Source organism: Peromyscus eremicus, chromosome 15, assembly GCF_949786415.1.
Source record: "Peromyscus eremicus chromosome 15, PerEre_H2_v1, whole genome shotgun sequence".
Lineage (NCBI taxonomy): Eukaryota > Metazoa > Chordata > Mammalia > Rodentia > Cricetidae > Peromyscus > Peromyscus eremicus.
Genome location: NC_081431.1, coordinates 38,564,151 through 38,576,961, shown reverse-complemented (window position 1 = coordinate 38,576,961; position 12,811 = coordinate 38,564,151). Strand labels below are relative to the sequence as shown.

Here is a 12,811-nt window from a genome sequence, read left to right as displayed (position 1 = left end):
GTTAGACGACACATGACACTTGTTGATCACCCCAGTTTTCCTCAGGCTGTTTTCTAGCCCATACTCCTTCCTCTAGCAACCGCTAGCTTGCTTTTCTTTCCCTGTAAATTTTAATCATTTGCCTAGTCTAGAATTTCCTATAGATGGAGCCATATGACATATTTTTGTTATAATTTTTTAATGTGGTGCTAATGACTAAATCCAGGGTCTTGCAGATGCTATAGAAGTCAACCACTGAGCTACACCTACACCCTTAATGAATAGTCTCTTTGTCTTTGTAGTTATAATTAATATACTAGAAAATTCTCCTCTCTGAAGTCTGTAATGTTACTGTTATATTTATTACTAGGAGGCTGGGCATGGTCGCTTGTGCTTGTGATCCCAGATCCCAGCAGGAGAATTACTGTAAGGTCAGGACCGGCCTGGACCATATGGCAAGTTCCAGGCCTACTAGAGCTATGTAGAGAGACGCTGTCTCAAACAGCAGTAAAGGAGGGAGATACGGTGAGGACTAGTGTTGTAGCTCAGTGGTAGAAACACTTGTTTAACATGGATGAGACCCTGTGGTAACACACACACACACAAGCTGAAGTGTCACATCTAAGAGCTTGAAGAAAAAAAGAGCAGACAAGGATCCTTTAAATTTGAGACACGCTCTTAAACATTCATACCAGCAGAAAGAGGGGCCTGTTCCTAGGTATCCATTCTCTCCAGTTTATATACCACACACATTCATTTTCTTAAAAAATATTTAACATTTAAGCCACGCGGTGGTGGTGCATGTCTTTAATCCCAGCACTTGGGAGGCAGAGCCAGGCAGATCTCTGTGAGTTCGAGGCCAGCCTGGTCTACAGAGCGAGTTCCAGGACAGGCACCAAAACTAAACAGAGAAACCCTGTCTTGAAAAACCACAAAAAAAAAAAAAAAAAGTCTAACATTTATGTGTTTGTGTCACATAACATGTATATGGAGGTTACGGTTGGAGGATAACCCATGAAAGTAGGTTTTCTGTCACTACATGGACTCCAGCACTCAATCTTAGGTTGTCTGTTTGGTTTGCATTTTATTTTGCAATACTGGGGGTTAAATCTTAGGTCTTGTACATGCCAGGCAAGGGCTGGACCATCAAGCCTATCCCTAGCTCTTGGTTATCAGTTTTGGAGGCAAATGCTTTCACCTGCTGAACTGCCCTGCCTGTCATAAAATTTTAAATATGCTTTTCAAACAGTATATAGAGTTTTACTGTACACTGGGCACTACAGTAGATGGCTGAGTTGAAATATTAGCATGTGAGAGTACTGTGGAAAAATGCAAAGGAAGCTAGCTTTGATATGCCTCTCAAATGGGCTATCAAAAATGTGACCCTTTCCTAGGCCCTATCCAGCTGTGCTTTTGAGTTTAATCCTTGGCCTCATTTTAACAGCTAATGGAGGAGGTTCAGGAACGTACTGAACAAATTGTATTCAACAGTAAGACTTCACCTTACAATGACTTGGTTTTTATGGCCTAAAATTGGCTTCCGAGTTTGCTCCTTTTGAGTAAAGCTTGTATTTGTCTTCTCCGAACACCACAAGGACATGGGATGAATGGGTCTGTGTCTCCGTAGGATTCCAGATGTGTGCCTGCTGCATCTGCAGGCAGTCCGCAGCTTGCAGGCAGCACAGGAGCAGTTACTCATAGGTGAGCACTTCTGATCCCAGCGGTGTGAGAGAGCAACCCGGGCCAGAGACCGACAGCAGGGGAAGTTCAGGGCTGCCGCTACATCTGTTTGCGCGAGGATTCTGGGCTGGAGTTCAAAGGATTCTCTTTAAGATTCTGGTCCCTTGGTCTTACTTTTTGCACTCTTGGAATACACTAGGGAGTTTTAGAAGACGGTGGCGTCTGTACAAGATTCATAGTCTGCAGAGTTTTTGGGGTTTTTTTTTTTTGGTTTTGTTTTTTTTTCTGCAGTTTGCCATTGGGATATGAGGCTTCTGAAGAAAGGGTTTAAGAAATAACACAAGCCAAGCGGTGGTCGCACACGCCTTTAATCCCAGCACTCGGGAGGCAGAGCCAGGTGGATCTCTGTGAGTCTGTGAGTTCAAGGCCAGCCTGGTCTACAGAGTGAGATCCAGGACAGGCACCAAAACTACACAGAGAAACCCTGTCTCAAAAAAAAAAAAAAAGGCGAGGTGGGGGGAAGAACACAAGACTAAAGAGTTGGGTTTTTGTTTTGTTTTTCGAGACAGGGTTTCTCTATGTAGCTTTGCGCTTTTCCTAGAACTCACTCTGTAGCTCAGGCTGGCCTCGAACTCTCAGACATTAACTTGGCTCTGCCTCCTGAGCGCTGGGATTAAAGGCGTGTGCCACCACCACCGGCAACTAAAGAGATTTTAATCAGAGCTGGAATTGAGTTTGGCCCTAGAGTGGATGGAGTCATTTAATTGTTTGTTTGTTTTCTTTTAGACACTGTATGTCCTTGCTTCTTGCTTCCATGGGACACATGAGTCTATTGGAACTTGGGACAAGAAGGAAACAAGGTATCTCCACAACGAAACCCAGACACTAAAAAGACGTCCCAAACTCTGGAGAGCTGGACACAGACATGGCGGACAGTGGCTACAGGGCCCCTGTGGAAGGTAAGACTGGTCCTCACAGCACCGGGCGAGTGCTGTAGGAAATGGGGCTGTGTTAGGGAAGAGTGTCTCTGGTGACCAAAACCTCAAGTTCTGAAGGAAGAGATTATAATTCAGTGGGTTAGTTTGTTGTTATCCTTACTTTTTTCATATTCACTGATTTTTACATTATATTAAATCTAATTATAAGAAAGATAAATGTTTTAGATTCCCGTAAATAGGGAATAGTTATTTTAGCAAAATGCTAGCCATCTTTTAAAAAGATGGTAGACTCATCTTTAGAATTCTGTTTATCAAATAAAAAAACCTGTGATTTAGAGGGGAACGTTCATACAACGAAGTCTTCATCCTGCTTCTTGGTGTGTGTGTGTGTGTGTGTGTGTGTGTGTGTGTGTGTGTGTGTTATAGAATAGGCAAGTGTGAAATAACTTTTTCAAAAGAGAAAGAGGACATCAATTCTTTTTTTTTTTACATCTTATTTGTGTGTGTGTGTGAGTGCAGATGCAGGTGCAGGTCAGAGGACAATGTGTAGGAATTGCTTCCCTCCTCCTTCTACCATGCAAGTCCTGGGGATCAAACCTGAGGTGTGTGTGTGTGTGTGTGTGTGTGTGTGTGTAATTGCAGACCTTGTTAGAGTATAAAACTGTGGGTGAAGTGGGTAAAAGGAAACATTTTTATCTCACTAGACTCTCAAAAGGATTTGGAAAATGATCCCTCAGTCAGCTCTCAAGCCCAGGGCACTACAGTCACACCTAATGACACTGAAGAAGCCCAGACCCCACATCCTGCATCTGATCTCAAGACCCACCAGCATGAGGTAGGGGCCAAAGGTCAAGAGCATGCAGACCCAGGTGACAGATCAGGAAGTTCAGAGGACGCGGCTGTAGGAAGACACCCGATGGATGAAGCAGAGCACAAGAGCACCCCGCATTCTCAAGACACAGAGCAGGGGCGTCACCCCGCCTCAGAGCATCTGGGTGCAGAGGCCCTGGATCTGGATCCTGCCCGCTCCCAAAGCAGCAAGGGAGGAAGAGCAGGTGCACACCGGGGGAGCAGGTCTGCAGCCCCCCCAGAGGGAGCAGGGGACAGATGTGACGCTGCTCAGGAGCCACTTGCTGCAGATGCCGCCGCCGCCACCACCGATGCCCAGAGTCCTGATCACTGCAGTGCAGGCCCAGGGAGCCAGGATGTACTGAGGAGGCGCCTGCCTGTGCCAGGTGAGAGAACCCTCTGAACTGAACTGCTGTCCCCTACCTGCGCTTCCCTGGGAAGTGGTGGAAGTGTGTGTGTGTTATAGAATAGGCAAGTGTGAATTAGCTAATTAGCTTTTTCAGAAGAGAAAGAGGACATCAGTTTTTTTTTTTCACATTTATTTATTTGTGTGTGGTGTGTGTGTGTGTGTGTGTGTGTGTGTGTGTAGTGAATCTTTCTCTGTCCCACCGGCCAGCTCCCAAATCATGACATGGAGACTTATTATTAATTAAGAAAGCCTGGCCAATAGCTTAGGCTTGTTTTTAGCTACCTCTTATAACTTAAATTAACCCATTTCTATTAATCTGTGTGCTTCCCCAAGGCTTGTTTACCTCATCTACGTACCGTCCTTCCTCTTTTCCTGCTTCCTCCATGTCTCCTCAAGTCTCCACCCTTCTTCTTCCCAGCGTACTCTGTACCTGGAATTCCTGCTTAGCTATTGGCCGTTCAGCTCTTTATTAAACCAACCAGAATGGCACATCTTCACAGTGTACAATAAGATCATCCCACAACATGTGTGAACGCACGTGAAGGTCAGGACAGTCTGCAGGAGTTGGTTCCTTCCACCATGCAGGTCTCAGGGATCAAACCTAGGTTGTCCTCAGCCTGGCAGCAAGTGCCTCTATCTGCTGAGCCCTCTTGCCGGCCCTACCCTAGGAAGTTTTTAAATGTATAAAAGCAGAACAGTATAATGAGCCCCCAAGGACTTAACATCCAACTTCAACTGTTAGCAACACAATCCCAATCTTGGTGCCTGCCCTGCCTGGCAGGGGATGTAGCTAAGTGGTAGACACTTGCCTAGCGTGCAAAGGCCTGGAGTCAACCTACCACTACAGAGGAAATAAAATGAAATTCATGAGACAGCTAGGAAAATGCGCATGACATGTATTTGATGATATTAAGAAATTATTTATTTTTAAATGTAGTAGAAAAGTGTTACGACTTTTTTCTAAGAATCCTTATCTTTTTGGAGGTGTATATCCTTGTATTTTATCTGAAATCGTGGTATGTCTAGAACTTGCTTCAGTAAAATGATAGGAGCAAGCTGGGCAGTGGTGGCACACGCCTTTAATCCCAGCACTCAGGAGGCAGAGGCAGGCGAGGCAGAGGCAGGTGGACTCTGTGAGTTTGAGGCCAGCCTGAGCTACAGAGTGAGTTCCAGGACAGCCAAGGATAGATGGAGAAGCCCTGTCTTGAAAAACCAACCACCACAACAAAAAAAGATAGGAGGGAAGGGAAAAGTGAGGGGGAAATGCAGATGGAAAAAGTACACGCTGCTGTTGAGACAGGGTCTATCTCTGTGACACAGGCTGGCCTTGAGCTCATGACCCTCTTGCTTCAGCCTCCCAAGGGCTGGGATTGCAGTAGGTGTGTCCTACCACCCTAGCTTAAGAGGATATACTTAGTAGAGTTTTATTGTTATTTTATTATTATTACTTTAGCATTCACAATTGCTTTATATCAGTATTAGCTATTAGCTTTATTAGCATGGACAGCTTGTTTTACACTTGGTAGGGTCCTAGAGAATTAATGTTTAAGAAAAGTGCCTTATAAATCATGAAAGGAAAATAACGTGTGTGTGTGTGTGTGTGTGTGTGTGTGTGTGTGTGTGTGTGTGTGTGTATGTAATTGCAGACCTTGTTAAGTGTATAAAACTATGGGTGAAGTGGGTAAAAGGAAACATTTTTATCTCACTAGACTCTCAAAAGGATTTGGAAAATGATCCCTCAGTCAGCTCTCAAGCCCAGGGCACTACAGTCACACCTAATGACACTGAAGAAGCCCAGACCCCACATCCTGCATCTGATCTCAAGACCCACCAGCATGAGGTAGGGGCCAAAGGTCAAGAGCATGCAGACCCAGGTGACAGATCAGGAAGTTCAGAGGACGCGGCTGTAGGAAGACACCCGATGGATGAAGCAGAGCACAAGAGCACCCCGCATTCTCAAGACACAGAGCAGGGGCGTCACCCCGCCTCAGAGCATCTGGGTGCAGAGGCCCTGGATCTGGATCCTGCCCGCTCCCAAAGCAGCAAGGGAGGAAGAGCAGGTGCACACCGGGGGAGCAGGTCTGCAGCCCCCCCAGAGGGAGCAGGGGACAGATGTGACGCTGCTCAGGAGCCACTTGCTGCAGATGGCGCCGCCGCCGCCGCCGCCGCCGCCACCGCCGCCGCCGCCGCCGCCACCACCACCACCACCACCACCACCACCACCACCACCACCACCACCGATGCCCAGAGTCCTGGTCACTGCAGTGCAGGCCCAGGGAGCCAGGATGTACTGAGGAGGCGCCTGCCTGTGCCAGGTGAGAGAACCCTCTGAACTGCTGTCCCCTGCCTGCGCTTCCCTGGGAAGTGGCGGAAGTCGTAGTCGGAGCAGTAGGATGCTGGGGTGGGGTGGGGTTCCAGTCTCCTAGACTAGCTCAGTCACTGTGTTTACCTGCTGCCTGTGTGTGTGTGTGTATATGTGTGTGTGTGTGTGTGTGTGTCTCGTGTGTGTGTCTCGTGTGTGTGTGTGTGTGTGTGTGTGTGTGTGTGTGTGTGTGTGTGTGTAGTTGCCACGATGTGCTTGGTCACAGGACAGCTTGCGTGGATCCTTTCAGCTCTCCCACCACGTGGGTTCTGGAAACTGAACTCGGGTCCCCAGGCTTGTCACCGTCACCCACCGAGCCATCCTGACGGCCCATAAATTGCTTTTTTTTAAAAAATGTGTATAGATGTTTTGTCTGCAAGTATGTCTGTGTAACATGTGCATGCCAGATATTCAAGGTAGTTTAGAAGAGGATGTCAGTTCCCCTGAAACTGGAATTACAGACAGTTGTGAGCCACTATGTAGGTATTGGGAATTGAACCCGGGTCCTCTGGAAGAGCAGTGGGTGCTCTTGACCAGTGAGCCCTTTCTCCAGCCCCACAAACTGTATTTTTAAATATTATTTTTATTTACTGTTTATATTCATGCAATATGACAAAAAAGGAGCATAACCTAAGAAAAAAATCTTTTATTTCTTATGTGGATATTTAACTTCAAACTTTCAATTTTCTTTTCCTTTGGAAAAAATATTGTGTAAATCAGCAGGTGAATCTGTATAAATCAACACAAATACACACACATAGATACTTGGTTGGTTTTGTTGTTGCTCTTGTTTTGAGATAGTATGTCACTCTGTAGCCCCAGCTGGCCTCAGACTCACGGTGATCCTCCTGCCTCAGCCTTCTGAGATCCAGGATCACAGACATGCATCACCATGCCCAGTACTTCTAGAAGGACTCTGAAGAGCTCAGTCTGAAATGTCCGTGTTCTGGTACCAAGGCATTCATCAAGGGCTTGACTGTCCCTGCAAATCCCTGACACCTAGTATGTGTCATGTGTGTCCATCAGAATATCTGGGCAGAAACACTTAGCCCACTTCTTTCATTGTTTTTCTCTGGCATCCAGCACATAGGTACAACTTTATGAATAGTTTTTGAGTTGGAAAAATTAATGAATGAACAAACAAATGATGAATGCACTTAGACTATTATCTACAGTTAAAATTTCTTCATTGTGGAGGTTCTCCATGGGTAGAAAAATAAAACCATGCTTTGAATGTAGCGTGTGTGAGAGAAAGAACCTAATACAGTGAAATGAACTAATTGGCAGTTTCGGTTCGCATAGAGGGAAAATCTGCAAAGTATAGGAATCCCATCATGTAATTGGGTAAGAGGTAGAAGATAATACCTACTCTGACAATGTACGGTCTCCATTGTTCCTTCTAACCCTAGAGACTGGAAATCCTGAAGAAGAGACGCAGTTGGTGAAGGAAAAGGAAGAGATTGCACAGGATACCCTGAGAAAGATTGACAAAAAGAATCTCTGGAGCTATGGTGAGAACAAGCCTCATTTGGCTACAGTGGTTTACATTCACAGATCCTCAGAGAAAATGCCCAGAAAACAATTTCAGTTAAGCAGTTTTAACTTTAATTATTGATGCATTCAATCAAATAGAGCAATAAAGTTTTAAAGTTTCGTCCTCCAGGAAAAAGCTGTTTGATATTTTGTTTAACAAATAGAAATCCTCATGGTCAGAAAATTTCCCCCACCCCTACTTCCACCCTTACTCCCGACCCCCACGGGGGACTGAATTAGGGCCTTGTGCCTGCTTGACAAACACTCTACCACTGAACTACCTTGCTAGAGGCAGAAAACCCTGTCTAAAGTACAGGAAACTGAAACTACCTTTGTTTTGTTTTGTTGAGACAGGGCTTTGCCATGTAGTCCTGACTGAGATTCACTGTGCAGCCCAGGCTAGCCCTCAGACACATGGCAGTATTTCTGCCTCGACCTCCAGAGGCTGCCTCTTCCATCGGAGGGACACTCAGGCCGTTTGCTTTCCCTTTTGAGACCGAGTCTGCATGTGTAGCGCAGGCCTCACAGTCCTCCCACGTGCTGAGATGTGGAGGCTGTGCCACCCTGTCGGGTCATTTTTAAGTTTTGATTGCAGACTGGTCTGCTCTGGCCAGTGTGTACTTTCAGAAAGTGGAAGAAAGTTCTCGTGATTCTTTCAAAAGCATCATCGACTATAACAAGTATATGAACCACTCGGACATAGATCATCTATCTTCAAATAGCTTCAAGAGATTAAAGAAGGTATTTCTGTCAGACTTTTTGTTTTATTTCTGTGTAGACCATACTGGCCTCAAATTCATGACAATCCCCCTGCCTCGGCTTCTGTTAGACATTGTGAAAGTACAGGAGAGTCAGGCCAAGGGAACTTCCGGTCGGTCGTCAGAAGACTGACGGAAACCTGTTAGGTCGCTGCCTCCCACCAGCTTTGTTCCCGACTCACGGTCTTCTTGTTTTCTGTTATCTTCTCGTCTGGCAGGGCCTGTGTTTCTCATCTGCCTCGTTGTGGCTCTTGTGCTGAGTTCCGTCAACAGCTACTATTCCTCCCCAGCCCAGCAAGTGCCCCAGAACCCGGCTCTGGAGGCTTTCCTGGCTCAGTTTAGCCAACTGAAGGATAAGTTTCCAGGCCAGAGTTCCTTTCTGTGGCAGCGAGGACGTAAGTTTCTCCAGAAGCACCTCAATGTCTCCAGCCCCTCTGAGCCTGCCACCCTCATCTTCACAGCCGCCCGAGAGGGAAAGGAGACCCTCAGGTGCCTGAGCCACCACGTGGCCAATGCCTACACCTCTTCCCAGAGAGTGTCTGCCGTCTCCATAGACGGAGCCCGGAGAGCCCTGGAGGACAGTGATACAGTCAAGCTGTGGGTTGACTTGGAGCTCAGCAGCGGATTTGAGAATGGCCACAAGGCTGCCGTAGTCCACCACTTCGAGTCCCTTCCTGCAGGCTCCACCCTGATTTTCTACAAGTACTGCGATCACGAGAACGCTGCCTTTAAAGACGTGGCCCTGGTCCTGACCGTCCTGCTGGAGGAGGAAACACTAGAAGCAAGTGTAGGCCCCAGGGAGACCGAAGAAAAAGTGAGGGATTTACTCTGGGCTAAATTCACCAACTCTGAGGCTCCCAGCTCCTTCAGCCACATGGACTCAGACAAACTGAGTGGGCTGTGGAGCCGCATCTCCCACCTGGTGCTGCCCGTGCAGCCCGTGAAGAGCATCGAAGAGCGGGGCTGCCTCCTGTGAAGCCAGGTTGAAGGGACAGGTCTGAGGGCTCCCTTCCCCTGGGAGGAGGTGCTTAGTTAGCACGTGGGAGGAGACAGCTGAGAGGCACATGACCTTATTTTAGAAAAGAAGCTTTCTTTTTTTTCTTTCCTTTTTCCTTTTGTAAAACCTTTTGAATCTAAACTTTGATAAAGCTAACAATTGGCCTGATGGTTTTCTTTGCCTTTTTAAGCAAATCAGGCTTAGAGTACAGCATGACACCTAACACTGAGGGATTGTTTAAATGTCCAGTCCATGCGCAGAATCATTGCACAGGAAAATCTGATTTTCAGAGGGCCTTCAGCAGGGCTGCTGCCTTGGGAGGACTCCACACAGCCTCTTGGACAGTGTTTGGACTCAGACTAGTAATTCCAGTGATGTCAGGGAACGCTTCTACCACATAGGAAGTATTTTTAAGACTCACTTTAATAAGGCAGTTGTTGGGTTGTGTCTTACACAGATTTGCACTTTGAGTAGATGAAAACAGAAAACTAGAATTCAACCCTCCAAATCCTACCTAAGAACCTGGTTCGTGTATGCTTTTTATTCCATTAATGAGCTGAGGTAAGAACAGCTTGGAGCAAATGTTCCCGAGTATTAGAATCAATGTAGAAATTGTTAGTAATCACTGGGAATGAGGAAATCCCAACTTGGCTGTATCGTTTCTCTGTGCCTATCAGCAGCCCCCTCCTTCATATGAGAACATCTCTACTCAACATTTTCTGTTAAGATTTCAGTGGAGCAACGCTTCACCGAGAAGGAAGTTTGAACACCATTGATGCAGCAAAAGCACATTCTAGAAGCTGTGACCTCGGATGGGAAGAGATGGAAGAGTTAAAGCCTAGGAGTAGGAAGATGGAGTAAGGTTTGCTGTACAGGGCGATAGAGACCTGCAGATGAGCTACGGTAGGGTGCAGAAGCGTGGCCTCTGGCTTTGTCCATTTCTCCTGATCACTTCTGCCTCTGCTGCTGGAATTTCACAGCTGTCTGTGTGAGAGTTTGAGTGCCGTTTCCAAAGAGACGGTCTCAGTAGGTGGCATGACTTTACCACATGGGATTTGCTATGCCATGACGGGACATTTCATTCGTCTCTTGACACTAGTTAGAAATGCCATTAGGGAAGGAATTGGCGAAATGAAAGAGGATGTCCTACATAGGGAAGAGAAAGAGAAACCATGGCCAATATCAGTTGTTAAGCTATGCCCCATGATGGGCCCAATAGCTGTTGATAGGCATATGAACTCTAAAGCTCTAGTAAAATGATCTGGTCTGTTCCATTACATGGACAGGAATAGCCCTGGAATTTTGCACTCGGTTTTGGCTCGTCTGCTGCTATGAGATCATGTATATAATTAAGAAGTTAAGTTATTTGAGTCTGGAGGGATTTTAGGAAACACTAAGAAGATCTCTATTGATAGTTAAAAGGATCATAAAGACATGGCGTGGGGAGTGGTCTGAAAACATTTGCCACAGAAAGAACACAGATTGGCTTTGGCCAGAGCCTTTGGTGTGCTCAGTTAAGTGTGGAGACACACATGAAGACACAGTATATATTTGGGATTTTGAAGGAATCTTCAATAGATTTGAGAAAAGACCCTAAACACAAAGTTTAAGCATAGTGAATGGAATTTGAGTTTCAACCCAATGGAAAACAGAGGGACTGGAGAAAAATCTGTATGCCATATTTGATTTTTTTTTTTTTTCTGTATTTCTAGACTTCTGTTTGTTTGTTTTGAATGCTAGTAGCTTGTCATATAGCCCTGGCTGGCCTGGTCCTCACTCTGTAGCCAAGGCTGGCTTTGAACGTACAGTAATTTTTCCTGCCTCAGTTTCCTGAGTGCTGGGGTTATAGGTGTAACCATCACACTCAGCTTTAATTTCAGCTCTTAGCTGTTAGCATGTTAACATTAACAGGTTAACATATCACACAGAACCAAAGGTGCCTTGCAGAACTGTTATGCTGGCCTTCAACCTGTGCTACCTCAGACTGCAGAGGAATGGGTCTAAAGTATTTGTACACAGTCTATGTCGGGTGGTTCTGATCATGGGGGAGAAACTTTCTTCATTCAGTTGATATCTACATAATTTGCTGTCAACATAAACTTAGGATATAATACATTTCTAAAATTTAGTTCATTTTCAATTTTTTTTTTTACTGTTGACTTTGTTAAAATACACTTTTCCTTCTATACATAAGTGCAATCAACTGAGACTAGTCAGTTTTCTATCCACTATTTCAAAACCCTTTTTTTGTTTAATTTTTTGTTTTTTCAGTAGTGGGGATTGAACCCAGGGCCTTGACATTTGAGGAAAGTGTCCTACCACTAAGCTACATCCCCAGACCTTACACATCATTTTGAAAAGAAGCATACATGAGTTTGGGGTCAGAACGAGTGAGTCTCTGTTTTTAACGCAGTCTCTCTCTACATAGCCCAAACTAGTGATTCTCAGGCCCTAGACTTCCGTGTGGTGGGATTATAGGAGTGTGCCACCACACCAACTTAATGTAATTACTTTTTAAACAAAAATATATTTTAAAATGTACACATAATTAAAATCTGTTATCTGATGTATTGTCTTCTAGTCCATTGTTTTTCACTTTTTCAGTTTTTCATCCTCGCGTGCGTGAGTGCGTGCGTGCGTGTGTGTGTGTGTGCGCGCGTATGTATGTAGTCATTATTTGTGATTAATTTGCTTGACTTAGAAAAATTATTTGCAGCGACATGACAGCACACACCATGTTTGAACATCACAGTTTAATTAGTACCATAGAACAAAAATACATATATTGTTTGTTTGGTTTTTAATGGGAATCTCTTCTTGAGTAATACCAAGTCCCAGAAGCAAGCAGGGGAATTGGAAATTGTTTTTGGACTTGGGTTTTTCCCTTTTGTGTAAAATTCAGATTTTTAAGTTAGCTTTCAGAGAGATTAGCAAAGAAGTTCTAGAGAGTTCTTACCATGGAAATTTTAGTAAATTTCACCTGGGAGCCCTCAGGCTTGGGAGAGTGAGGCTTGGCCTGTGACCCACCCTGACTGTTAGCTGACGATAGAGCATTGTCTCACGGCCTTTGGTTTATACTTCTTGTTAAAGACAGGAGCGTTGTGAGCACTGATGTTAGGATGTGACAGACAGATGCGGCCTGTGAAGGTGGAGATAATGCAGCAAGATGATTTTCACCAACACACTTACTTTCTCTAGCTCACCAAGATGTCTTAACCACCGACGTTGCCCGTATGCATTTACAAATTAAATGGCTTTGACAATATTGATGTCAGACTTGCCATGTCACCATGGGTGCTTTTTGCA

At 45.3% G+C, this 12,811-nt stretch overlaps 1 protein-coding gene across 1 annotated transcript; it reads left to right on the top strand.

Annotated features, from left to right (window-relative positions):
- Positions 1-2,581: 2,581 nt before the first annotated feature.
- Positions 2,582-12,071, top strand: LOC131925009 (torsin-1A-interacting protein 2-like). The gene is made up of 6 exons (XM_059280245.1): positions 2,582-2,618; positions 3,302-3,832; positions 5,565-6,000; positions 6,088-6,170; positions 7,627-7,728; positions 8,727-12,071. The coding sequence occupies exons 1-6, from the start codon at positions 2,585-2,587 to the stop codon at positions 9,482-9,484; spliced, it is 1,944 nt and encodes a 647-aa protein (XP_059136228.1). The 5' UTR covers positions 2,582-2,584; the 3' UTR covers positions 9,485-12,071.
- Positions 12,072-12,811: the final 740 nt, after the last annotated feature.